This window comes from Nomascus leucogenys, chromosome 16 (assembly GCF_006542625.1).
Source record: "Nomascus leucogenys isolate Asia chromosome 16, Asia_NLE_v1, whole genome shotgun sequence".
In the NCBI taxonomy this organism is placed as follows: domain Eukaryota; kingdom Metazoa; phylum Chordata; class Mammalia; order Primates; family Hylobatidae; genus Nomascus; species Nomascus leucogenys.
The window spans coordinates 76379761-76407551 of record NC_044396.1 but is presented as its reverse complement, the minus strand read 5'-3'; the positions used below and the strand labels follow the sequence as shown (position 1 = coordinate 76407551).

Genomic DNA, 27791 nt, shown 5'->3' with positions numbered 1-27791 from the left:
TCTAATGTAATTAATGCAAACAGACTCATTGTCTAGATGCAAGGACTTTAAAGAAATCTGAAAAACAAAAAACAAATGAACTTACCCAGGGCTAGAGTCCACGTTAGGCTTGTAACTGAGCTCAGTTTCATTTGCTGGCCTTTTGATTTAATCCATACTGATTAATATTTTCTGTATGGACAAGTTTGGTCCATTAACCTAAAGATAATTTATGAATAAACACTGATATTCTCCCACGTTGTAAATCTTCTGGTATTTTCTTCATTGTAATAAAAAATATCATGCTATAGTAACTAATTCTTGCCCCACATCCTTTTTCTCCCCTTTAGAAAAATTGGAAGCTCCATCACCCACCCCAGGACAGCTGAGATATGGTAATGGTTCTATAATTGTTAAATATATGTTCATCTATCTTTTGGCCTTGAAATAACTGTATCATTCATTGATAGCACAGAAGAGTCAGTAAATGAAATCTTTCCAGATAGAGTGGATTATCCTGTTCATTATATGAAGCACAAAGTTTATAAACTTGGCTAAGGTTGTAACACAATATCGTAAAATATCTAATATTGTTCAAAATATCTAATATTATTAAAATATTGTTGCCATTTAGAAATAGAATTATTTTTATGATAGACGTTTTCTTAATTTCCAGGAAAAAGGATGTATTTACTTTAGTTTGAATTTAAGTTGGGTAAATGCAGAACTAGAATTTCTAGGCTCAAGGCTAGATACAACTGTTCTCTGGTAGAGAAAATGCTTCTGGCTGGCTGTTTGTAAGAATGAAAAAAATAAAGTTTATTTAAAACTATGTGAAGAAGGCCCTTATTACAATGCTGCTAGTGTTCTTTCTTTTCTCTATTATGATAGGAATAAATATTCAAGAATAAATAAGTATTCAAGAATATACCAAAATAATGTAAAACAAGTTGGGATGTTATTATAAAGATGGAAGAAGTGAATTGTTTAACAGTATAGTGAATTAGAGTAGGTTGTAAATTAAAGCTAAATATGAACTGTGATTTGCTAACAACTGGCAAGTTATAGAATAGTGTTTCTGAGAGTAAACTGAAGAAGCCACAAATTAGTAGGAGATCGTTACATACTAGAGAGCAAATTTATATAATTTTTTAAAAAACCTAATGGCCAGTTACTTTTTCTCTGACAGGTAGAATGTGATTTATATTAGAGATTAGTAACTTTCCTCAAATACCAAAACAATTTAAGAATTCTTTAAGACTTCTGTTCCCACGTAATGTATGATTCTCCCACCTTAGATTCATACAATCTATAGTTCATAATACTGTATACTATTATCATTTTTTGTAGGTGATATTGCAATTTACTGTTTGTGTGGCTGTGTTATCATACCTAAACCCCTTTAGGGCTGGGAACCAAGTCTTATTTATCTTCGTATCTCTGGTGCCCAGTGGAGTGCTCTGTACATGTTTATTTAACTTTTTGAAAAACTATATTTTTTCCTTTTAGTTAAAATAAATTATATTTTTAGGACATATTTATATAGGTATAAACACTAAAAACATACATCTTATAGTTCAAAGTGATTGTTATAAGAGAGTTCCTTGGTTTTACTGACCAAGTTTTTATTAAGATAGCAATTAGTGTAATCTTAATTTAATGGCCTTATCACCTAATTTTAAGATATTTGTAACTGGCCAATTTTAGAGATGCTATTAAATGAATCCCAAAATGCTAATTAATCCAAACCAGTTTCGTCATTATTTTTCTGTACTTAAGTAGCTTTCTCTTCACTGTAAGTGTTTTATTTAGTGAATTTTTAGAATTTCATTATACTCTTCTAACCTGTTAAATTTGTAATGTGTATTGGTTCTGGAAGCTGCTTTTTATAAAATTTTGAATGCTCAGTAAATAACCAGATTTAGGCAATATGTTAAAAAACTAAGGCTAGATGCTTTAATTGAAAAAAAAATCCCATTTTATTAATGTTCTACTTGATTTTTACCACCTTTAATAACTTAAATAATATTCTTTGTAATTAAAAATGTTGTCCTTGATCTTGGACATTTTTACTTAAAAACAAGAAGAAATTTTAAATGACCAATTTTATACCTATTATGTACTGATTTATATAATGTTGTATAGCTATAATAATATTGAATATAATAGTATTCTTATACTATATATAGTATTGTCCCATGGTCTTAGTCATTTATAGTGGTTGTGGGTAGAAGTGCTTTTTTTTGAGTGCTTATTAGCCTTCCCTGCTAGGTGCAGAGCTCAATATAGTAATATCAAATTTTTATAACTTCTGGATTATATTTCAATTATACTTTCTGTGGAGATAACTGCATTAAAAGAATAAAAGACTCTAAAAATTAATAACCACATATAACCAGTTGGTTTAAGGGATTATTTTTTTGGACGTAGTGTAAAACTCAGCATTTTAATGTTTGTTGAGAAAAGTCCTCAGTTGAACGGATGTTCACTATACCTTGGCAATTTTATAGATTAATTAGAATAAAGTCTTTTACCTATTCCCAGCTTTTAATCTGTTTCACAGTCTGCCTTCGATTCCCTCAATCTGGAATTCTCTTCCTTTCCAGGTTAGTGGTCTTCAACTTAATGAAATAATATTTTTTGAGCATCTACCATGCCCTCGATATTCTGCTGAAGATGTAAATATGAAAGAAATGAGAATAAATGTATAAAAAATATGTAGGTATTAGTTCTTCCTAGTTACAATTTTTTTTTTTTTTTTTTTAGATGGAGTCTTGCCCTGTTGCCAGGCTGGAGTGCAGTGGCGTAATCTCAGCTCACTGCAACCTCTGCTGCCTGGGTTCAAGTGATTCTCCTGCCTCAGCCTCCCAAGTAGCTGGGACTACAGGCATGCGCCACCACACCCAGCTAATTTTTGTATTTTTAGTAGTGACGGGGTTTCACCGTGTTGGCCAGGATGGTCTCGATCTCTTGACCTCATGATCTGCCCACCTCGGCCTCCCAAAGTGCTGGGATTACAGGCGTGACCTAGTTACACTTCTAATATCTCAGATCATTGAATTTATATACCCAATAGATGAAGTAAGGTGTGTTTTTGGTAGCAAGAGGTGAAGTTATAGTTTGATTTAAATCAAATATTGATTGTTTATAGTTTGCAATAGCATTTAGGAATATTGATGAATTTTGAGGGTGGAAAAAGACTGCACATAGATGAGGTAATATAGATGAGATAATCACCTTTTTCTAACATTTCTTTAAAAAAATTAGTTAGTGAGTAAAAACACCCAAATAGCTTTTCTGACATTTGATTTAGGACATTTTCATTATTTCTAATATAGAAATCGATTTTATAGTATCAGACTTTAGTCATAATAGAAAAAGAGATTGATGTCAGTAGCAATCAGGTAAAACATGGTACTCATATATGTTTACTAATTTGTTCTGTTAATTCTATGTATATATTTGTGTGTGTGTGTGTGTGGGTGTTACCAATAAGAAAACACAAAAGCCTAACAGTTATTTTTACATGTTTTATATTTTTTCTGGTTTGTTTTGTTTTTTTTCCCAATATAGTTTCTACTTATAGCAGTAGCAGCATCTATTGGCTCTGGAAAATGAGAATCAAATTCTAGAGATTATCAAGTCTGTTTAGGATACTTTGATCATATCATCTGTTTTTGTCATTCTAAGTTATAGAAATCTTAAAATATATTTTTCTGTTTTTGATGTTTTTCAGTATTCATCCACAATGCGATACCTTTCATAGGGTTTGGCTTTTTGGATAATGCAATTATGATTGTTGCTGTAAGTTCTTTCTCTCACTGCTTCTATTTTGAGTTCATAAATTAATGTGTTCTACATTTTCCTAATAATTTTTCTATTGTGGTTATAAAGTTTTAATATCATAATGAACAAGGATTTTTTTTACTATATCTCATATTAATTAGACTATAGCTCAATTTTAAGGCATCATATTTATTAATCATTAAGACTTTAGATAAAGCATTTAGACAAATAGACTTTTGGTAGACTTTTGGTAGAGCATTTAGACAGAACATTAAAGGCCTATATTATCCTATTCTAATTTCGACATTCTTAATAAAGAAATAATATGTACAATGTTCTGATATTCTTTAATGGTGTTGGCAATTATCACATATATAGGTAATTATTTGATTTAGTTCCTTGTTCAATTTTCCAGTGTGAAATGTTTTAAAGCATGTTTTGATACATAGTCTAGCCATCAGTCTAGCCATTGTTTAAAGTTTCAATTCAATTAAGTGACTATATCTCCCTTTTGCCTTGTTCCATTGTAGTGTTAAAAAAAATTCCCCTTTGCTGTGGTATTTTAATGTAAGGGTGCTCCTTAAAAGTGTTTAAGCTCAGAGATGGCTGACTTACCTTTCTTACTGCTATATAAGGCCTGTTAATGGATACCAATATTAGGTTCATATTCTAAAGTCAGAAATAGATCCATGATTAAAATGCTAGTCTTCAAAAACTGCCCAGTGCTCTGTCTGTTTTCAAGAACATACCAAGTGTTAGCTACAGCTTATGAATTTATCATAATGGGGTTTTCATTATAATTAGATTTGATTTACATTAATTGTTTAAATAATCTAGCCAACTCAGATTTTAGTAGTTTCCGAGAAGGCAGTGTGGTTCTAAATAGTTGAATAAGTTTCTCACATTCACAGATATATAAATTGGCTAGTTTTATTCTTATATACATATTATGAAAATGCCATAATCAGTCAAAAAACTATTCACTTCTCTTATTTTGTCCAAGTAAAATAGATTGATCACAGTCCAGTTATTATGGCGATTATCAACTTTCAATACATATTTTTAGAATACCTTATGTGAAGTCATTCTTTTCAGATATTAGCATTAGATTGAAGGTAATAGATCTTCAATACATTTAGTGGGAGGAGAAAAAAACATCATATACTTTGAATACCAGTTTCTGAGTTCCCAGGTGGGGTCTTTATTTAAACTCTTTTGAGAAAATCAAAGTGCTTCACAACTAGAAACTTTTCTCAGTTAGGACTTAGAGAGTTTGTTGTCAGCTTCACTGACTCTAACTTTTAAAAACGTTTTGTAAGTGATAGCTAAAGTGTAGGAGACTACTGAAAAAGTGGAATGACCTTAGGATTGTTGAATGTGAGGAAAATATATATGAGAGATGCAGGTTTTCTTTTTGGTGTTTTGGAGATCACGTGTACTACAAATGGACATCAATAGAAGATTTGGTTTCAAAGTAGGAATTTTTAAAGTAATTTACATTGTATAGATTATAAAATTGATGTAAACATGGTTTATTCAAGAATGGTTTTGTTTGCTATATAGTCTAGCCTTATGTCCAGATTGATGGGGATCAGCTACCAAACCAAACACCCACATTCTAGAGTCAAATTATTGTAGTAATTTGTAGTTCACTATTTGGTGTTCCCCAGGTCTGTGCCTAATTGTTAGTATAATTAAGAGTGCACTATTTTTCCAGGCCTGATATGGCTGACTCCAAGTTAGTAATACTTGTTATTCTGTTTCTATTGAAATCCAGTTTCAGGGGCCTATCAACCATTTTGTTTATTTTTTCTTATTTTTTTCCCCAGCACATCCAGAACACAGAAAATCAGTTTTTATTTAAATAATACTGAAATAAATGTTTAAGCCACTGACTTCAGTACCTGGTTAAGAGTAGTAGGTGTGGCAAAAATATTATCCTGTGATAGTTGCAAACTAATTCAGAGACAATAAAATTTTCCAGTGAGGCTTTGTAATATAGAATGCTGAGACTAAAACATATAAATAATGTAACTGTAGAATCTATGAAAGGGGAAATAAGTGATTATTATCTTAAGAATGTTTTTCATCTTTTAATTAAAAAAATACGGCCGGGCGCAATGGCTCACGCTTGTAATCCCAGCACTTTGGGAGGCCGAGGTGGGTGGATCACGAGGTCAGGAGATCGAGACCATGGTGAAACCCCGTCTCTACTAAAAATACAAAAAAAAAAAATTAGCCAGGCGTGGTGGCGGGCGCCTGTAGTCCCAGCTACTGGGAGAGGCTGAGGCAGGAGAATGGCGTGAACCCGGGAGGCGGAGCTTGCAGTGAACCGAGATTGCGCCACTGCACTCCAGCCTGGGCGACAGAGCGAGACTCCGTCTCAAAAAAAAAAAAAAAAAAAAAAAAAAATACTGATCAATCCCTCTCATTGTGGGACAGCTATGACTGTTTTAAGATAGTAAGTTGAGGAGATAGTTGATTCTTCTTTTTTTTCATACCATAGACATTTGATGTTTTCCTCCTTCCTGTTAGGTGTACTTTCCTACCCTAGTTGTAGTCATAAAAACAAATTCCTCTGTAATAGATTTGGCCCTCATGCTGGTTGGTGTTCATATTAAGCCTTTTGTTTCATAGTTTAAAAAATATTTTTGTATTATTGGATTGCTTTTTATAACTTACATTTTAGGGTTGGTTTTGGGTTACTTTACTTACAGTTTAATTGGATAGAATTTATTAGAATTCTAGAATAGATTAATTGTATTAAGGATAATGAACCAGGTATAACTTTAAGATAACTATTAGTATTCGGTTTATTTATAATTTCTATCTCACCTATTAACACAAAATTTGATGTAACTGTGGGACACAGTAAAGAAGTGGATGGTCCATTGCCCCCAAACCATCTTTGACTTTATATGGGGCTTTTTCTGATGTTAGAAGGACCTTCAGCTGTGTTACATTCAACCAAATGATTAAGCACTTAACTATTTTTTAAATGTATGTATTGCAAAGAGATTCTTCTTTGACCTCTGCCAGCGATTCATTGCTGTTAAAGATGCCATATTTATTAGACTGTTGTTATCAGGTGCCTCTCTTCTATATTGGTGCTCCAGCTTTTTTGCATTCAGATATGATGATACATATCTTTATTCCTTTTCCCTGCCTGTTTTTACCTTTTCTTCCTCTTTATTTCTTCTTCAGAAATCTGTTTCTTGGGGTATATTTACAACCTTGTCATTTGAACTTTGTGCATCAGGACAAAAGACTTTTGAACTTTAACGCATCAGGCTGTTGGGTCCATATTCAGCAATAATTATATCTTAAAGTGATGCAGCCAAAAGCTCTAGGGGAAAGAAACTTGAGGAAAACTCTTTTCAGTTTTGTAAATAATTGATGAGTAATGCATTATTTCTACATAAAAAATAGGGCATTTTTCCCTCCACAAATATCATTGAGATTTGAAACAGTTTTTAGAAATGTTCAAGCATCAGTATTCAAGAGAAGTCTTGAAAATTAAGTCTTCTAATGGCAGCATTGCTCAGGGATTAGAATTGAATTAGCACAATAGATCCTAGGATTTCTTCTTTATTTTATTAGAATAGTTTAATCATCTTCACTTCAGTTCCTCCTCTTTAAAATGAAAGTAAAATGTGAGCCCCTCTTTTCTTCAGAGGAATGATGATATACATGTAGAAAGTCTTAAACTCTGTCATTAAATTCAGTGGCAATACAATGGGGCTTTGTTTTGAGTGTAGATCTATTGTACTAAATGCCGTTGCTGCTTATAAATTGAATGTATAGTTTCACTACTTAATGGTTAAAGAGCTAAGTGTTATAAGGATAATTTTATAAACCCCAATTTCCCTAGAAACTGGTTTAGTCTCCTTTTAACCTTTTGATAGAGTAAATAACAATAGTATAGAGATATAGTTCAGAATTTAAAATCAGTGTGAGTTGGTCTTGTTTTCAAAGAGCTTTAAAGCATTTTTCTCTGTGGTAGAAAAATAGAAATTCTAGATTTTCAATGATGAACTATATTTCTACATGGGTTGCTAATTTTATTTTTATAAGCCTAATTTGAATGAATAAAATGTTATTGATGTTATTTCTGTGTGAATGCATATATTTAATAATTTAATGAATTACTACATTATATGTGCACATATGATGTATGTAATTTTGCAGCACTAACATGTTGATTTAACTATTATATCTGTTTTTATTAATGCTTTGCTATTCTTTTATAGTCACTTCAGCTTTAATTTTTAAGATTAATTTTTTATCATATTTCAGGGAACCCATATTGAAATGTCTATTGGAATTATTTTGGGAATTTCAACTATGGCAGGTATTTAACAATAGTAAATGTTATTATTTCATTGTCTGTACATTTATAAAACATTTCAGTAGATTAGGTTTAGAAGAGGGTAATTTATTTGAATGAGTTTACTCATTGAGGTATCTGTTAATTTTCTTCATCCTATTCTTCTGATTCTTAGTTTTGTATATGTAGCACTTTTTCTGAAAATTTTAGGTATTTTATATTATTAGTTATTGGATAACAATACTCTGCTATATTGATTTCGTAAAGACAAGATTTTCTGGCAATTCAGTGTTACCCCTAAACATTTCTACCCTTGGTCTCTTTTGTTTATTTATTTAGAGATGGAGTCTCACTCTGTCACCCAGGCTGCAGTACAGTGGTGCGATCTCAGCTCACTGCAGCCTCCACCTCCAGGTTCAAGTGATTCTCCTTCCTCAGCCTCATGAGTAGCTGGGACTACAGGCGCCCGCCATCATGTCTGGCTAATTTTTGTATTTTTATTAGAGACGGGGTTTCACCATGTTGGCCAGGATGGTCTCGAATGGCTGACCTCGTGATCCGCCCGCCTCGGCCTCCCAAGGTGCTGGGATTACAGGTGTGAGCCACTGCACCCAGCCTATTATTTATTTATTATTTATTTATTTTTGAGTTGGGTAGAATTTTTCTTGAGTTGGGTGGAAAAATCAAAGAAGGAAATACAGGATTAAACATCTGTCTTCTCTGTCCCATTTACCACTCTATTCTTCATGGAGGTAAAATTTGGGAAGAGTTCTATGTTGTATTTATTGAAGAAAGCATTAGGTAAATGAGTTAATGAAAGAAACATTTTTTTCTCCTTGACTTTCTTGAATTTCATAGCTGTACATGCAACTTTACCAATCCCTTTAAATATTATATGAAAGATACTACAAAATATTGTACAATTAATATTGAAACCAAAATGGAAATTGGCTGATAACAGAAAAAAACCTACTACTTAATGGAGGTAGAATAGTATAATTTAAAAGTTGTGTTTTATTTCAAAACGTTTAGAGTAAGAGCTGTCCAATGAGTTACTTTGGATATAGTTGCTGTAGTTTGAGCAATGTGAGAACTCTTCCAAGATCAGTGCTTTATTGATTACACAGTGATATATTATAATTATTATTCTTTTATGTAACAATTATTTGTTTATTTTTCAAAATTTTAGCTGCTGCTTTGGGAAATCTTGTGTCAGATCTAGCTGGACTTGGGTAGGTTCATTCACTTATTCATTTGTATATTCTGTACTTGCTGTCTTTCTGTTCCCCACTCTTCTTTAATTGAGAAGCATAACAAAAGGATATTTTATTTTTCTTTGTTTTCTAGAATTAAAATTTCGAATTTACTTTTCCTAAACTAATAGTACTAAATCTTTGGTATCCATCAAATGTAGATGCCTTGGTGATATCCCAGTTATATATTATTAGTATCTCTGGAGAGGGAGCCCTGGCAGTTGTGTTTAGTAATTTTCATGAATGGTTCTGATGTATGCAAAAGTTTATTCTAAATTTACCATAATGTAAGCAAAATGGAATTTGTGTTTACTGAAGTATTTATATGTATTTTATAGACATCTCCAAGGGTAAGACAGGATTAAAAGCAAGAACTTCTCTCATTATTCCACCTCACCCTACTCCCACAAAACCCAAAGAGAAGGGATATGGCTCAAATTTGAGGATACTGACTAGACATGTTTTCTAGAGGGGGGAACTTTAAAAGGAAATAATGGCCAAAGCATATATGGGTTTGGCTATTTTTTGCTCTCTTTACTTTATGTGGCAGGATTAATGAAATAAACTAAGGACATCTATTTAGAAAAGGCCAGCTTTCTCTCTCTCTTTACATTCTTGTTCCAAGTAGCAGATGGCCTGAGCTGCTTCCTGAGCTTGGGGAAGGCTGGGGGAGTATAAATTAGACTAAGTGGACATTATTGTGATAAATATGCTCTCTCTTGCTCTGTCTTTGACTTTGTCTCTTCTTTCCTTGACTCATTTGAGTGTTACAATTTCAGATTTGAATTTTTTCTTAGAAGTTTATTTAGCCCTATAATCTTGGCAAAGTAGGTTTATAAGTGATTTAACCTTAACCTTCTATATTAGACTTCTGCACTGGAGTCTGGGGCCAAAGCCACAGTTAAAAACAAAGTTTCTTTGTTTTAGGACCATGGCAAGAATTTTATATTCTTGGAATTCCTGGCATAAATGTATCATGATATCATCTCTTAAACATTCTATTCCCAGTTTCCAACATTAAAGTAAATAATGAGAATATTACAGTCATTATATAGCTTTCTGATATATTTAATAGAACCAAATGATCTAAGAGATTTTAAAGCCATTTAGCTATATATTGCATCATAAAACAATTATTTTTGTTTAGAGATGAAGATTTTTCTGGAAGTCTTTGTATTTAAAAACTATTTCTCTTCTCTCTTTTTTGGGGGGGTATCATTCAATAACAAATACCACATTTTATGCATTCTCAGATACATTTTATGCATTCTGAGATGCATTTTAACATATTTGATATCAGGATCCATCTTATTGTTGGTAGTATACATAGTTTAATTAGCAATTTTTTTTCTTTCTTACAGTTCATAAAGTAAGGAGGTATCCAATAAATGATGGCAACTTAGAATTGATAAAATACTTGAGATTGGCCTGAAAGTATTAGGGTATTTTTGTTAGTTTACCAATCTGAGGAATTTTGGAAACTTTTGCTGTATTATCTGTACAAATTATTATATACCTTGAATTGTTTTTAAAAATAATAATAGAGAATAATTGCTCTAAGTCAATTAATTATCCTTTGTGTTAAATATGTTAATAAGAAAGTATTTTTAAACAATATATTTATATGCAATAAAAATTAAAAGTTGTAAAGAATGTTTATGTCATTTCTAGAGTACCAAGTGCAAATGTAAAGTTATCTTGTTTCTCTTTGTAGTAATTAGTTTACTATATGAGGACATTTGCATGTCTTTTTAAAAACCTATATTTTGTCCTCATGTCTTTTTTTGTTTTGTTTTGTTTGCTTTTGTAAAGCCTTTATTGAAATATAACTTATATATCATATTGTCTTGTTTCTTCAAAGACTTGCAGGCTACGTTGAAGCATTGGCTTCCAGGTTAGGCCTGTCAATTCCTGATCTCACACCAAAGCAAGTTGACATGTGGCAAACACGTCTTAGTACACATTTGGTAAGTAATTTACATGGTTTATGATAATGAATTGGGTAGCCAGAGCAAGATTCTGTATAGTTCAGGCCCTTGAGAAATACGAGACTAAAATTGGTTTGAATGAAGTTTTTAACAAAAATTGTCCAGACCTTGGCCGTTTTCAGAAGAACAGTAATTTGTGTTATTAACTCCTTATTTTTTTGTAGGTATACTTAATTTTTAAAAAATATTTGTGTAATTCACTTAGTATTAGGGAGTATCTCTTATAGGTTGGGGTCTAAAGAACATAAAACGAATAATAAACTGTGATTATCCTTGAGGAACTTGTTTAGGTGGAAAACTGAACATATAAACAAATTATAATTTAGTATGACATATGCAGTAATGAATTATGTACAAGATATAACAATGATACAGGTAAGAGAATTAACACTGTGGGGAGTAACTTCTTTTGGTGGGGAGATTTCTTGGTGATTATTAGATCTAAGCTGATTTTTGAATTATTGATGAGACATTTACTAGATGAATAAGAGGAATTCCAAGCATACTGACTAGCAATTAGTAGAGAATGATAAAAAAAGGGTATATGTAGGTAAATACAGGAACCTACTTTAGGAATATAATATGTAGTAGCTGTAGGTAAAAGCAGCAGCAGAAGACAACACTGGAGAAGTAAGCAGGGATCAGACAGGAAAGATATTGTATGTGAATGCTAAGGAGCTTGATCCTCTTCCCTAAGTGAGGGAGAGCCAGGGGAGTTTTAAATAAGAAGGAAACTGGATGGATCATGATACCATCAATAAAATCAAGAAAAAAAGGAGGAGGAATAAGCTTGTAAGGGAACATAATGAGTTCTATTTTGGATGCACTGAATTTGAGATACTAGTAGGATATTCGAGTGGTGACACCTAGTAGGCATTTGGGTTAAAGTCAAGAGTTAGATGGGTCCAAATTAGTGATAATGGGTATTGTCACTCATTCATTCAACAAATACTTATTGTTTACGTATTATATGCCAAGTAGAGATACAGGAGTTTTGAATACATTGGTTAGCAAAATAAGATCTTATTTCTGATAGATCTTACATTCAAGCAGTGGGGAGACAGACAATAAACAATCTGATAAATAAAAATATTTAGCATATTAGAAGTTTATATGTGTTATGAGAAGAAAAAGGGAAAGCAGAGCGAGGTAGAAGAGGCTAGGAGTGCTAGGATGGAATCAGACTGCAATATTCAATAGGAGAGTCACTGTAGGCCTCACTGAAAAGGTAGGTGATTGTTAAAACCATGGGAGAAGATGAGATTTCATAGGAGAGTGGTTCTCAAAATGTGGTGCCAGTATCAGCAGGATCAGCATTACCTGGTAACTTCTTAGAAATGCAAACACTCAGTCTTCATCTTAGACCTGTCTATTATTGTGTAAATTATTGCAGCTGGATGGGGTGGCTCATGCTTGTAATCCCAGCACTTTGGGAGGCCGAGGCGGGTGGATCACCTGAGGTCAGGAGTTTGAGACCAGTCTGACCAACATGGTGAAACCCTGTCTCTATTGAAAATACAAAAATTAGCTGGGCATGGTGGCAGACGCCTGTAATCCCAACTTACTCGGGAGGCGGAGGCAGGAGAATTGCTTGAACTTGGGAGGCAGAGGTTGCAGTGAGCCGAGATCAAGCCATTGCACTCCAGCCTGGGCGACAGAGTGAGACTCCATCTCAAAACAACAACAACAAAAAAAAAAACATGCAAATTCAGCAGGTTAAAACAACATATATTTGTTATCTCTCATTTTCTGTGGGTCGGATCAGGAATAGCTTAAATGGGTCCTCTGGAAGGCTGCAATCATGTCCAGCTAGGACTTGGTTCCTGTCTAGAAGCTCAACTGGTGATGAATCCACTTCCAGGCTCACCCAGGTCTTTGGCAAAATTAATTTTTTTGTGGCTGTGAGGGACCCAACCTCTGGCTTGCTGTTGCACTCATGTTCTGGAGGCCTCCCTCCATCTAGAGCAAGCTTGTGCAATCTGCTTTTGGTAATCCAAAAGTATACCACAAATTGGTAAACTTTCTTAAAACATTATGAGATTTTTTTCAAGCTTATCAGCTATCGTTAGTGTTAGTGTATTTTATGTGTGGCCCGAGAAAATTCTTCTTCTTCCAGTGTGGCCCAGGGAAGCCAAAAGATTGGACACCGTGATCTACGGGTCACCTGCAGTTCTTTGCCATGTGGCCCTCTCAGTAGACCCTCTCACAACATGGCAGCCTGCATCTTCAGAGCCAGCAAGGGAGAAAGAGAATGAGTCTGCTGGCAGGATGGCAAGATGGAGCCTTATGTAATGTAATATAATCACAGGAGTAACACCCCATCACCTTTCCTATTACTCAAAGCAAGTTAGAGCAATCCTACCCATGCTCAAGGGGAGGAGATTATGCAAAGACTTAAATACCAGAAGGAAGGTATTGTGGAGGCCACCTTAAAATCTGCCTGCTACAGATTCACAAAATGAAAAATTCTGGAGGCAGAACCCAGCAATCTGTGTTTTAATTCTGCTGTACATTAAAATTTGAGAACTGTTGTTCCAGAGAAAATGTGTAGAATTAAAGAATCCTAGAAAATACCTAAGAGCTCATGGTCTTATGGGAGCTTTCAAGGAGGAAGTTTTAAGAAGCGATGAATGATAATCAATTCCTCTTGATATAAAGAAATCAAGTAAAATTTCTGAAAATTTTCTTTTGTTTTTTGTTTTTGGATTTGGTATGTAGTTGCTCATTGATAATCATTTCTGAGCAATTTCTATGGACTGATGGAAGAAGAAAAATCAAATGACAATGGATTGAAACACTAATGAGAGGTGAAGAAGAAGAATAAAATATAAAATTAATGTTAAGTTAGATGGAATTTATTTTAACGAAGATATTAAATGTTTTGGAAGTAAACAGAATTTTTACCTGCAAAATGTTCATACAGAGTATAAAAACATACACATAGGTAATATAGAGTTAAATTCATCACTAATCACTTTAAATCACTTTAAATCTGCAATAATTACTACCCTTTAAAATATGAGTAGTAGAAGGATTGCAACTATACCAGGAAAGTGTTTGGTTTTCAGTCAAAATGTAGGAAGAGTGTGGAGAAACAAAATGAGGACCTATATGCTTGTTGTAATTTTTACTTTATAAAGGTTAAAAAGTCTTTTAAGAAAGTAGAATGTTAATTTTGGGCTTTTCCATTTAGTTTACATGTGTCCATATCTTACAATTTGTAAGTAAAGTGAGACTAGCCCCTGATACCAGCTGGAGTTTTGAGGGAATAAGGATATTCTAACATTCTAGCAATTTGTCTTAAAAATTTTAGCATTAAAATTGGGATCAGAAGTTTATTTTCCTGCGGCATAATAATTGTTTTCTTTCTATATTAAAAGCAGGTTCATTTTCTCTTCTCTATGACAAAAGCATCTAAATTACTAAACTAGTATTAATACATTGGGTGTGTGTGTCTCTGTGTGTGTATTGTGATAAACCCCTCACTGGTTTATGGCAACAGTGATTCTGTTCCTTAGTTGTTGACTCTGCTTGTTTTATGTTAGAATCAAATCTTCTTCTACTCTGTAACGTAACATTTTGATTCTATACAGCCTGAAGTATTTGAAGTTAGTGATCAGCCATCTACTCATGACAAAAGCTAACTCTGAAATTTACCCGTGATAGAATAAATACAAATACACATGCAGGTTCCAGGTTTCATAGGTGTATTTTAAAACCTTACTTGTAATTTGGTTGTTTGAAATTCAAAAAATATTTTATTATAAAACAGTATTACAGATGGGACTCAAGTTCTACGATTAGCCCCAGTGTAATTAACTATGGGGCCTAGAGTACTGTAAGACATAATAATAATGTATAAATAAATGTTTTCACAATGGAAAAAATTGTTTCAGGTCCTGGATCAGGGAGTAAGAAAAGTGTATCACTTTTTTTCTTCCTCTCCATCCTATTGACATTATATCTCTTGAGATAATTGGGTCAGAAATCACTGACTGGTATTCCTAAAGTGAGGGGCGAGGAAAGCCTTGGTTGCAAGAGGAATTTAACAGAATGGGTGGGAAGTGAAAGTGGGGTCTATTGGCAATTGTTATTTTCTGTATATGGGAAAGTCAGGAGTCTGAAATAGAATATCATGGTTTCTCTATGCATATATTCAAATGAGTAAATATGTTAAAGTCAAAAAACAAGAAGCTAGGATTAACTTTATCAGCATGTGGAATGAAGAAAATTTCTGCTTGTTAAAACTCTGCATGAGTGATACCTTTTAAAGTTTTGGCATAACGAAAATAACAGTTTTGACTATTAATATCAAGCATTGGTCATACTACTAATACCACTACCACCACCAAAACCCTCAAAATAACAGAGTTGAAAAATTTTTATGCAAGCTATTGTCAAAATATTAATGTCTACTATTAAATTTGTTAGAAAAACTGTAGGATATGGGCTGGGTGCGGTGGCTCATGCCTGTAATTCCAGCACTTTGGGAGGCCGAGGCGGGCGGATCACGAGGTCAGGAGATCGAGACCATCCTGGCTAATACAGTGAAACCCCATCTCTACTAAAAATACAAAAAATTAGCCGGGCGTGGTGGCAGGCACCTGTGGTCCCAGCTACTCAGGAGGCTGAGGCAGGAGAATGGCATGAACCCAGGAGGCGGAGCTTGTAGTGAGCCGAGATTGCGCCACTGCACTCCAGCCTGGGCCACAGAGCGAGACTCCATCTCAAAAAAAAAAAAAAAAAAAAAAAAAAGAAAAACTGTAGGGTGTGATAGCTAAATAGACAATGTATAAGAGAAAACATTTCATTCAAGACTAAAGATTATGTAGCTATCATAGTATCTGTAATGTTTGATAGAACTTATTTTGTCTTTCCCTGTGTACCTAACTAGAAGTTCCTGGAGGAGAGAGACAGACTGCATAAGATTAGTCCATCTCCATGGTACGCCCAGTACAGAGTTTGACACATAGTAGCTTCTCAATAAATATTTGTATGAGGAAATGAAACTTAATTGAAAAGTATATAAACTTGATAGTCATCATAGGAATGCAAATTTTGAAAACCATTTACAAAAATAACAATTATAAATTTTTATAATGATCTGGGTGTGGTGGCTCCCAGAGCCTGTAATCTCATTTGGGAGGCCAAGGTGGGAGGATTTCTTCAAGCCAGGAGTTCAAGATCAGCCTGGGCAACATAGGGAGACCCTGGCTCTACAAAAAAATAATAATAATAAAAGTAACAAAATTGTCTAGGCATAGTGGCATCTGTCTGTAGTTCTAGTTACTGGGGAGACTGAGTCAGGAGGCTCGCTTGAGCCAAAGAGTTCGGGAAGAGATCAGGAAGATGGCTTGAGCCAAGGCTGCAGTGGGCTATGATCCTGCCACTGCACTCCAGCCTAGGTGACAAAGGGAGACCCTGTCTCTAAAACAAATAAATAAAATAAATAAAAATGAAATAAAATTTTTATAATGTAGGTGAGGTTGCAGGATAATTGGTATGTATGTCTACATTTATGTATACTGAAATTGGTATGTAAGCATGTGCAGCTTTGTCAAGGATGAATGCTTCATGAAGATGCACAAATATTAATACTGTTTGATTTTTAAACAAATCATTGGGGAAGAACTATACATGGAAATGCTTATTGTTATTTCACTTATAATGTTGAAGAAGTAGCAGTGGCTATTGTGGTAAAGAGAGATTTAAGTAATATAGACCCGTCAATTCAGTTGAACTTAGAAGTCTTTAAGTTTATGTAGCAGTTTGGAAAAGAGTTTGTGAGAAAATGTGTGGCTATGCAGGGGTACGGATTGAGGAAGAAAACAAAGATATGTTTACATAATGATTATATCTACATATAATTAGGTATACACAGGGATAAATATTGAAGAGGAATATATATGAAGGGTAGCAAATCCAAATATATTGAGAAGAGCTGGTGAGATTTTTTTCCTGCCTTGTTATCAGAGATAAAGTAACTTTAAAAATGTTCTCTTTTGTTTCCTTAGGGCAAAGCTGTTGGGGTGACTATTGGCTGCATTCTAGGAATGTTTCCTTTAATTTTCTTTGGAGGAGGTGAAGAAGATGAAAAACTGGAAACGAAAAGTTAATCCTCTTAGAATACCTATAAAAAGATGTAAACTAATGTACCTCAGTAATTAAATATGCTGTCACAACATTTAGGAATTAAGACAGTAACAGTATAGATATGGGATCAAATAATTTAGCATGTATTATGGAAAACACTAACTTATTGTGGCTTGATCTTCTTAGGACATCTTTTTTTAAAAGCTGTTTAGTATCATTTTGTGTAAATTGTTGAAATGCTTTTTCATCAATAGCAGTCAACATTTTATCTTTTCTTTCTTTTTATATTCATAATGTTATTTAAGTGTCATTGATGTACTGTATTGACTTAGGGTTTGCTTATTTGTTACTTAACATGTGTACATGCATGAAAGCATTTTTTGTTGTTCCCTGATAGTTACATTTCAACCTTGGGATTTTTCCAAATTACTGAAGATGTTTAATATCAGTTAAAGATTTTCTTACCCTCTTTTTGGGAACATCAATTTTGTACTGTTATGCAGTAAACATTTATAATCATATAATTTCAGTCATTTTCTTAACTCTCACATCTATTGAAAATGGATATAGATACAGATTTTTAGTATTTTAAGTATATATTACTCATTTTAATTTTCTGACTTTACTATTTTAAGGGCCAGAGGTTAATCAGAAAGTGCAATTATGTGGTCTCCCTGCTACATGAAACCATACAAGCGTACTATTTTTAGTTGATTTTTTTTAACCTTTAGTTTCCCAGTGTTGAATAATTACATGGTGGATTCTGACTTTTGAGGGGAAGCAAATGATTATTTTAGAGTCTTTGAAATGGGGATTGTGGAATTAGACTGAACTAAGGGATTTAACATGATGCTTGGAAATTAAGAGACTAAAGCTTTTTTTTAAAAAAAGGTAGAAAATAGGAACTGTCAAGAAGGTTTATGGTATAAATGGTGAAGTTGAAGTGATGTTTGAAAGGTTAATGAGATACAAATTATATTATTTGGTAAGGTTTTTTTTTTTTTTTCCCTCAAAAGATGTCATCTTCCAATCTGAATAAGTCTGAATACCCCATACTCATACTCCTAATCTCATTATATGTTATTTAGTGAATTTTATTTATGAATAATTTCTTTTGAAGTGAAAACTAGATATTTAATATTTTGCTTTTTTGCTACATAATCTACTCAAAAATTACATGAGGAGAAATCCTTTTTCCCTTTGTTTTTCTTTTTTCTTCTTTTGTGGTATTTAAAGCATATTTTAGGTTGAAGTTACTTATTTCTAGTCTTACATATCTGACTTAAGTATAACCATGTAAGAATTATAAATTTTAGTTTTCTGAACCCTTAAACTTTTTTAGCATGTGATCTGTTACACACGCTAAAAAATTACTCTTACTTGTAACAGCGTAATTAAATACATCATGGAGGAGAGAAACTTAAAATTAAAATAATATTTTGGCTATTGAAGTTATTTGTGTTGCTAAATAGATGCAGAGGATTTACAGCAATTTATTTTAAGGTTTTATTTATACATAATTACTTTTAACTCTTCAGAGGAGATTTTTTTCGCAAGGCAATTTGTCATAAATTCTCTCATGCACTTCAGAATGAATAAGTGCCATCCTTTAATCATACACTTTGAGGGGAGAAAGCATAAAAATATAGCATATAATCTAAAAATAAATATATAACATGCACAAATAATATGACATTCTTACTGAATCAAATCATGATTCTAGAACTTGAGATCTTACATAGAATTTCAGTTTGTATCTTCCATATAATAACCACACACAGATAACCACACAAAAAATCCTTTGTAAAATTTCAGATTGATAGGATTAGAGTGCTTAAATTTTTGTGGGGGAAAGGTGGGAGGTAAAGTGTAAGTGCTTTCTTTTGTCCCTAACTTGTGTACTGATGGCAGTCCATTCTGTTTTCTAAAAATGTATTTTATTGTGGTGCTTAACTTCTTACTAATTAAATCCTGTATCAGAAACCTTGCCGTGAGTATAGAAAGGGCTTTTGATTATTGTTTTTTCTTTTTGCTCTTGAAAGTAATCCAGTCCCAGGGAATTATTGGTTTAACTGAACATCTCCAGCATTATTTAAGGTGTCAAAATATATAACCTTCACATTGAAAGATAATTTTAATTTATGGGCATAATAAAAACTTGAATCATTCAGGTAATTAATTTTCAAAAAAATGGAGACCATTTGTCTTTATCTGAAGGTATATATTTAAGATCATAGTCTACACTAGTATGGTGCTTTGCACAAAGTGATTTCTGAAGAATGGTTCTTTTTAAGATAATGACTTCATATGATCATTGTTTCACGTTACTTGCCACAAAAAACTTTAATTCAGGTTGAAACTGGAACTGTTTGTTTCTCATATTAGCTACTTCTCTATTAGGAGTACAAGAACTATAGTTAAATGCAACATGAGCTACTTTAGTACTGTTTGTTTGAAATTTGTGTTGTCCATGTATTATGATTTATTAACTTGTTGATGCATGTAAATTGGGTGCATTTTGTTGCCATGTATGTTAAATGGTGACCAATGTTTTTACAAAGGAATTGAACAAAAAAAGTATCTTTTAAGAAATTTGGAATGTGGTTTTGATTTTGAAATTTGATTTCTTACTAAACTCAGAGGGCCTTGGTATATTCTGTTACTAAAGCAAACAGGATTAATGAATACGGATTTGTTACAAGGTGGCAGCAATGTCACTGAGACAGTGAGTGGAACAATTTACCACCTCCCTGGAATCTGCACCTGAGATACAACATTACACAGTATGAGTGAAGAGTGAGCCCATAGAAAAGCTTTAGATAGACTCACATAAGTCACACTGATGGGTATTTACAGCAGAGATATCCAAGCTGTTTATGTAATAATGTCTCATTTACTTTATTGTTTTTCTCTATAACATAAATTTTGAAGGTAATGGAAGTTTATCTTTTATACCAAAAGTTTGTATGAGCCATTTTGAAGTAAATCTTTCTAATTTTAGAATTATATTTTCTTGCCATCTTAAGACGGTATATTAAATATAATATAACCTTTTTCTTAGTGACTAAGCATTATGTTTACATATATTATTATTGTGTGGTAATGCAGTACTTTGAGAATCTAGTTTTTATAGTTTTCATTTTTTTTTTCTGATCTTGCTTCTGGCAACTTTCATCTCTCTAATCTGCTTTTTTTCTCAGTTGTCTGGACTTAGAAATTAGTTAGCCTATCTTACCATAAATTATTTGGGAAATACTAAAAAATTGGCTTTGGATCCTGACTGAGATGATGATAGTAGTAGTAGTAGTAATAATAATAATAATAGTTCCCTTTTATTAAACACTTATTTGTTCCTTTTTGCGCTAGTAATTTACACACATTATTGCATTTAATCACCTTAATGACAACATTAAGTTGGGGCTGTTATCATTATCAACTCTATTTTCTCGTAGCTAAATTGAGGCATGAAGAGGTTAGTTTGCCACTACGAATAAGTGGACTGGAATCCTATTTTGTCCAAGTATGAAGCCTGTCTTCTTAACTGCTAGGCAGTAGGGACATCAGTTGCATGGGCTTTGTAATGTCTGCTCTCTGCCTAGGTTCCTTTTTACCTCCAGATTCAGATTCATGGAGTCATTTTCTTATCTATAATTTCAGAGTATTGTGCTTACAATCTCAAGATTCATTTCAGAAATCTTGTGTTCTTTATTACATACTACGTGCTAGGATGTTCAAGGCACTGAGTGAACAACCAGAACATCTGTACCCTCATGAAGCTTATTCTTTTGGGGTGGGTAGTAATAGGGGAAGAGAACACAGAAAAGCAAATCTCCTTTTTTTTTTTTTTGAGATGGAGTCTTGATGTCACCCAGGCTGGAGTGCAGTGGCATGATCTTGGCTCACTGCAACCTCTGCTTCCTGGGTTCAAGTGATTCTCCTGCCTCAGCCTCCTGAGTAGCTGGGATTATAGGCACGTGCCACCGAGCCTAATTTTTTTGTGTTTTTAGTAGAAACGGGGTTTCACCATGTTGGCCAGGCTGGCCTCAGACTCCTGACCTCAGGTGATCCGCCTGTCTTGGCCTCCCTAAGGGCTAGGATTACAGGCATGAGCCCCTGCACCCACCTGCAAATATACACTTAAGTATTGTTTATGTCAGATGGTGGTAAGTTCTATAGAGATAAATGAAACAAGATAAAGAGGATAGAAAGTACCAGTGGTCATAAGTGAAGATGGTCAGTGAAGACCTGAAAGAAGTGAAGGCACAAACAGTACAGATATTCTGTGAAGAGAAAGTATCATGCTAGGTGCTAGAAAGTTGGTGTTAAGAAAATCTCAGATACATGAAATATGTTCCACTTTGGAATTCATGGTGAAATTTTTTCTTTTTGTTTCATATTACTAATGTCTGGATTAAGCCTAAAGAGTAACAGTTAAATATTAAGATTAATACTTACTCCTTGCATGTTTACTGACAGCAGTAGGTGGAAATGGCACAGAAGCATGGGGAAGCAACCCTAGAATTCAAAGAAGTCTGTGGATACTCCCATCAGCAAATCATTCACAGTTGACCCTTGAACAATGCAGAGATTAGGGACACCAACCCCCTGTGCTGTTGAAAATCTAAATACAACTTTTTACTCTCTCCAAACTTTACTTATAGCCTACTATTGGCTGGAAGCCTTTCTGATAACATAAACAGTAGATTAACACATATTTTGTATGTTATATGTATCATATGTTGTATTAGAATGAAGTAAGGTAGAAGAAAGAAAATGTTATTAAAATCATCAGGAAGAGAAAATACATCTACTATTCATTAAGTGGAAGTGGATCATGATAAAAGTCTTCATCCTTCTTGTCTTCATGTTGAGAAGGCTGAGGTGGAGGAGGAAGAGGAAGGATTTGTCTTGCTCTTAGTGGTAGCAGAGGTGCAAGGGGAAGCAGGAAAGGCAGGCACACTACGTGTAATTATGAAAACGCGTTGTAACTTCTGTCTGATGTTTTGCTTTTTTTCATTTCGCAAAATATTTCTATATATGGTATTAATCCTTCTTCCACCATTTGCTTTAGTTTTAGTGCCTGTGTGGTAGAAGGGTTCATGTTGTAAAATCAGTCTTGAATAATCAGAACACTTCTACCAGATTGTCTAATGTTGATTTGTTTTCTGGCACTGCTTCTAAATGTCTTCCTCCTCATTGCGTGGCACTGATTCAGAGGCACTCATCTCCAAAAGCTAAGCTTTTGAATTGCTTAGCTTTTGATTCACTCTAGGATTCGGGTCTTGAAACTTTCTACCCTCCACCATGTATTTATTTATTTATTTATTTGACATATCTACAACCTCTTTCACGATTTTCTTGATTGGCTCTGTTGTAAATTCTGTGAAGTCACACACAACATCTGGTTGTTTTCCTCAGCAGGAATTTATTGTTTTGGGCTTGATGGCTTTCATGGCTTCTTCTGTAGCACCAATGGCATCATCAGTGGTGGAATCCTTCCAGACTTTGATGATGTTCTCTTTGTTAGAGTTCTCTTGCATGGCACTGATGGTTCTTTGCATAGAGTACTGTGTGTAATGAGCCTACAGGTCCTTATGACTTCCTGATCTAGAAACTAAATTGGAGACATTGTGTTTGGGGGCAAATAGATCACTTCAATGCCTTTAGTATTGAACTCATGGAGTTCTGGGTGGGTGGCCAGGGGCATTGTCCAGTATCAAAAGAACTTTAAAAGGCAGTCCTTTACTGGCAAGGTACTTCCTGACTTCAAAGACAACAGCAATGGAGCCAATCCAGAAAAAGGGTTCTTGTCGTCCACGCATTCTTGTTACACTGCCAGAAGACTGGCAGCTGGTGTTTATCTTTTCCCTTCAAGACTTGGGAGTTAACAGCTTTATGGATAAGTGCAGTCTTGATCATAAACCCAACAGCATTTGCAAAAACCGACAGCATTGGCCTGTCCCTTTCTGCCTTAAATCCTGGTGCTCACTTCTCTTCTTTACTAATAAATGTTCTTTGTGGCATATCATTTTTTTTTTCCATAATGGGGCACTTCTGTCTGCCTTAAGAACCTGTTCTGGTAGATAGCCTTTCTCAATGATTTTCTTAATGGCGTCTGGGAACTCATTTGCTGCCTCTTGGTCATCAGGAGCTGCCTCTTCTGTTATCTTAACATTTTTAAAGCCGAACTTCTTTCTAATATTATCAAGCCATCCTTTGCTGGCATTAAATTCTCTAGATTTAGATCCTTCACCTTCCTTTTGCTTTAAATTGTCATATAATGACTGCCTTTTCTCCAATCATATTAGAGCCTGTAGGTACATCTTTCTTATAGCAATACCGCACCCACATAAAAGTTGCATTTTCAATACGAGATAAAAAGATATATCACAAAAAGTGCAAGGTTTGCTGGTATAGATGCAGTAATGGCTTCATAAATTTTCTTAATTTTTTTTAACAGTGGTCTTTATGCTGGATTCATTTATCTTGAAGGATAGGCAACTACAGCTACAGACCAGTACACATCAAGCAATTTAACTTTTTCTTGTAATATCATGACTTTGCTCCTTGGGAGCACTTCCAGCGTCACTGGTGGGACTTCGTATGGGTCCCTTAGTATTATTGCAAGGTTTATGGTTGTACTAAACATGATGAAAAATAACTGAGAACTATGAGATCACCTTTTACTATGATACACGATTTACTGGAGAGATGAACTGCCCATGTGGAGATGATAAACATCACATGGCTTTTAAGTGAATACAGCACTTGAGCTCACAGCAATAGCAACAGGAGGTAGCTCTGAAATTATGGTAGTAGTGCAGTATATACTATAGTTAATCTTGTCCAGTTGTAATTTAGTACTGCATCTTTATGTTTGTCTCAACTGCAAATGGCTCCAATGTATAGTCTGTGTATGCGTAAGTTTTGATAAACTTTAACTTTTTTTTTTTTTTTTTTGAGATGGAGTCTCGCTCTGTCACCCAGGCTGGAGTGCAGTGGCACCATCCCGGCTCACTGCAACCTCTGTCTTCCGGGTTCAAGTGATTCTCCTGCCTCAGCCTCCCAAGTAGTTGGGATTACAGGCATGCATCCCCATGCCCAGCTAATTTTTGTATTTCTAGGAGAAACGGGGTTTCACCATGTTGGCCAGGCTGCTCTCGAACTCCTGACCTCAGGTGATCCGCCCGCCTCGGCCTCCCGAAGTATTGGGATTACAGGCGTGAGCCACTGTGCCCGGCCAATTTTAACTTTTTATAATAGATTTTTACATATTTATGGTAGTAAATGATAAAATAGACTAGTGTCTACATATATTTTATGAATTCATGACACACCTTTTTCTTAGTTTTTCAATATTTCTAAGCTACATGGTGCATCTGCAAGTTTTTTAAATTGTTGCAAATTTCCAAAAAATTTTTCAATATATTTATCAAAAAAATGCATATAAGCGGACCTATGCAGTTCAAACCCGTGTTTGAGAATCAACTCTACGACTTCCAGGGTCATTCTGCACCATTTCTGCAGTTTATCACATTTTGCTTCAGGCAGATTTGGTAAATCTTCAGTGATAGTTGTCTAGGCCATTGTTTTGTAACATGATCAAATGCTTAATGGGAAATACAATATGTATATACATTCTCTGTCTACCAGCTACCAAAGAAACAAATACTCCTCAGTTTGACTTGACTTAGTAAATAAACTTGTGTTGGGTTAATGGAGCTAATGGTTACTTTACTTTCTGCTGAATCTGTTCTCTGACCTTTTGCCCTGAGGATTAATATTAACTATATTGATCTACAATTTTTAGAATGTGTCTGTCCCCTCTCTTCTTAACATGACATTACTTACCTAACTCTGGGCTTAATACTATTACTATTCTCATATTTTATAAACAGAAGAGTTTTGTGGTTATACTTCAAATTCTTTCGATATCATAAATCAATTATTTTAAACGTTTTGGCCTTAAGATCTTAACATTTAAGAACTTAACACTCAAGAACTTAATGCTCTGGAAAAATATGGATGTCCCCAAAGGGTGTTTTCTTTTTCTTGCTTTTAAAAAAGTTTGTATAAATTTAAGGGGTACAAGTGCAGTTTTGTTACATCAGTATATTGCATAGTGGTGAAGCCCGGGCTTTTAATGTAACCATTACCTGATTAGTCTACATTGTACTCATAAAGTAATTTCTCATCCCTTATATGCCTGCCTCCCACAATCCCACCCTTCCAAGTCTCCAGTGTCCATCATTCCATACTCTATGTCCATGTGTACACCTTATTTAGCTCCCACTTACAAGTGAGGACATACAGTATTTGACTTTCTGTTTCTGAGATGTTCACTTAAGATAATGACCTCCAGCTCCATCCATGTTGCTGCAAAAGGCATGATTTTATTATCTTTTATGGCTGAATACTGTCTCATATATATATATATATATATATATAAATAATTATATATATATATATATATATATATAAATGATACACACACACACAACATTTTCTTTATCCAGCTTCAGTTGATGGTCACAAGTCAATTCCCTATCTTTGCCATTGTGAATAGTGCTCCAATAGACATAAAAGTGTAGGTCTCTTTTTGATATAATGATTTCTTTTCCTTTGGGTATATACCCATTGGTGGGATTGCTAGATCAGACGGTAGTTCTGTTTTTTTCCCCAAGTAACTTTTGTCTATGAAGGTTTATATTGACTATATAAGAAATGAAAACTGACAAATTTTAAAAATATATTTACTAATCTATTTTAAAATAAACCAATTTCATGCTAACAACGTATTTTATGATAATTATTTTTCAAAAATAATTTAGCGAGAAGAGCAGCATTGTTAATACACATTTTGCAAATCTTTTCAATGTCTGGCTTAATAGAAGACAGCTGGATTATCATACCTGTTTCTCCATTCAGTCTGTTTGATATGTTGTTTTGTTTCAGGTAAATGAAGAAATTTATCCTCATGCAGGTATTAAGTTGTAAAACAGAGGAATATTTTAATAGCCTAGGCTGTAGATTTATTCTTGGACACTGTACCAATACTGACAAGGGGTAGTATCTAAAAGGTTATTTGCAACGTAGAATCTGAAGCCATATAAATGAGATTTTGCATTGAATTTCATTAGACTACAGTGGTCTACCTTGCACTTTGAGTGAAACTCTTTCTCATGAATAATTTTGTAAAATCATGCATTTGGCACATGGAAACTATTGATTCACTTGAGTTATGCAGATCTTCCAAATGTTAATATTTTGCCATACAAAATGTTTAAAAATCATGTTTAATATGACCAGCAATCTCAAAAAGCCTCTTAAATACTGAGAGGCCATCAAGTTCAGATGGCAGATACACATTTTCCAAAATAATTTTCACTTGAAAGCTTAAAATTTATCATTGGCAACAAATACTGTTAGTTTTTCTTGAAGTGACAGTTCACTTTGTTCACGTTTGAGGAAATGTCTGTCAAATACTCATCTGAATTGCCTCGAGACTCACAACTCAAAACAGCCTCACAAGTGCTTTTCCTCAAGACAACCATCATATTTTGGTATCCTCAGAAATACTTCACATACACTTCTCATTTTTTCATACAGAAAATTTAAAAGACTTAAGAGTAAAGATTTTAAATAAGTATTTTTTACTGCTTCATTAAGGACATTGAAGGAAACCACCCCTCCCCCCAACCCCCACCTACAGGTGCATGGCAATGAAGAATGCAATGACTACTAGTGCCTCATTTCAAAGATGCTGGTGCTTTTACCCGCCATTGTTTTTGCGCCACTGGTGAATGTGTCACCATAGTTAAAAAGACATATAATGTCTTAGTATATTTTGAAAATGTTTTGATTTCACAAACTCCCTAAAAAATCCAGAAGTCTGCAGACCATACCAACACACTTTGAGAACTGCTGTCCTGAACTTTCCTAATTTTATGAGGCTTAGTTGCAAGTAACAAAACCCCAAAATAACAGTCATTGAAATAAGAAATGAATTTCCTATGGAAAATTATTGTGGCATGTTGTCCAGGGCTGGTATAAGGGTTATGCTCTGGAAAGTGGTGGTCAGAGGCCCAGCTTTTTGTCCTTCTGCTTCATCATGTACAGCTTTCATTTGCAACGTTACTTCATGATCTAAAATGGCTGCTTCGATCCCAGCCATCTTATCTGCATCCTGCCCAGGGGGGAAGAAACTAAAAAGAAAGGTAAAAAGGCCTTGCGCCAACTTTTTTCGTATTTCAAAAATTTGTCTCAAACTGTGTATAATGGAGTAAAGACATAAGTTGAAAATGTACCTGTTACGAGGATGATATTAGTTCAAATATATACATGGATTCTTGGCAGACTGATTCA

At 34.1% G+C, this 27791-nt stretch overlaps 1 protein-coding gene across 1 annotated transcript in view; it reads left to right on the top strand.

The window, feature by feature from the left end:
* TMEM65 (transmembrane protein 65) overlaps nucleotides 1-20494 on the top strand; it is a 66697-nt gene extending 46203 nt beyond the window's left edge. The window contains exons 2-7 of the mRNA XM_030795246.1: nucleotides 330-374; nucleotides 3716-3783; nucleotides 8062-8116; nucleotides 9282-9324; nucleotides 11207-11312; nucleotides 17348-20494. Coding sequence (XP_030651106.1) covers nucleotides 330-374; nucleotides 3716-3783; nucleotides 8062-8116; nucleotides 9282-9324; nucleotides 11207-11312; nucleotides 17348-17449 — 419 coding nt within the window. The 3' untranslated portion in view covers nucleotides 17450-20494. The remainder of the gene's footprint in view (nucleotides 1-329; nucleotides 375-3715; nucleotides 3784-8061; nucleotides 8117-9281; nucleotides 9325-11206; nucleotides 11313-17347) is intronic.
* The last annotated feature ends 7297 nt before the right edge of the window (nucleotides 20495-27791 follow it).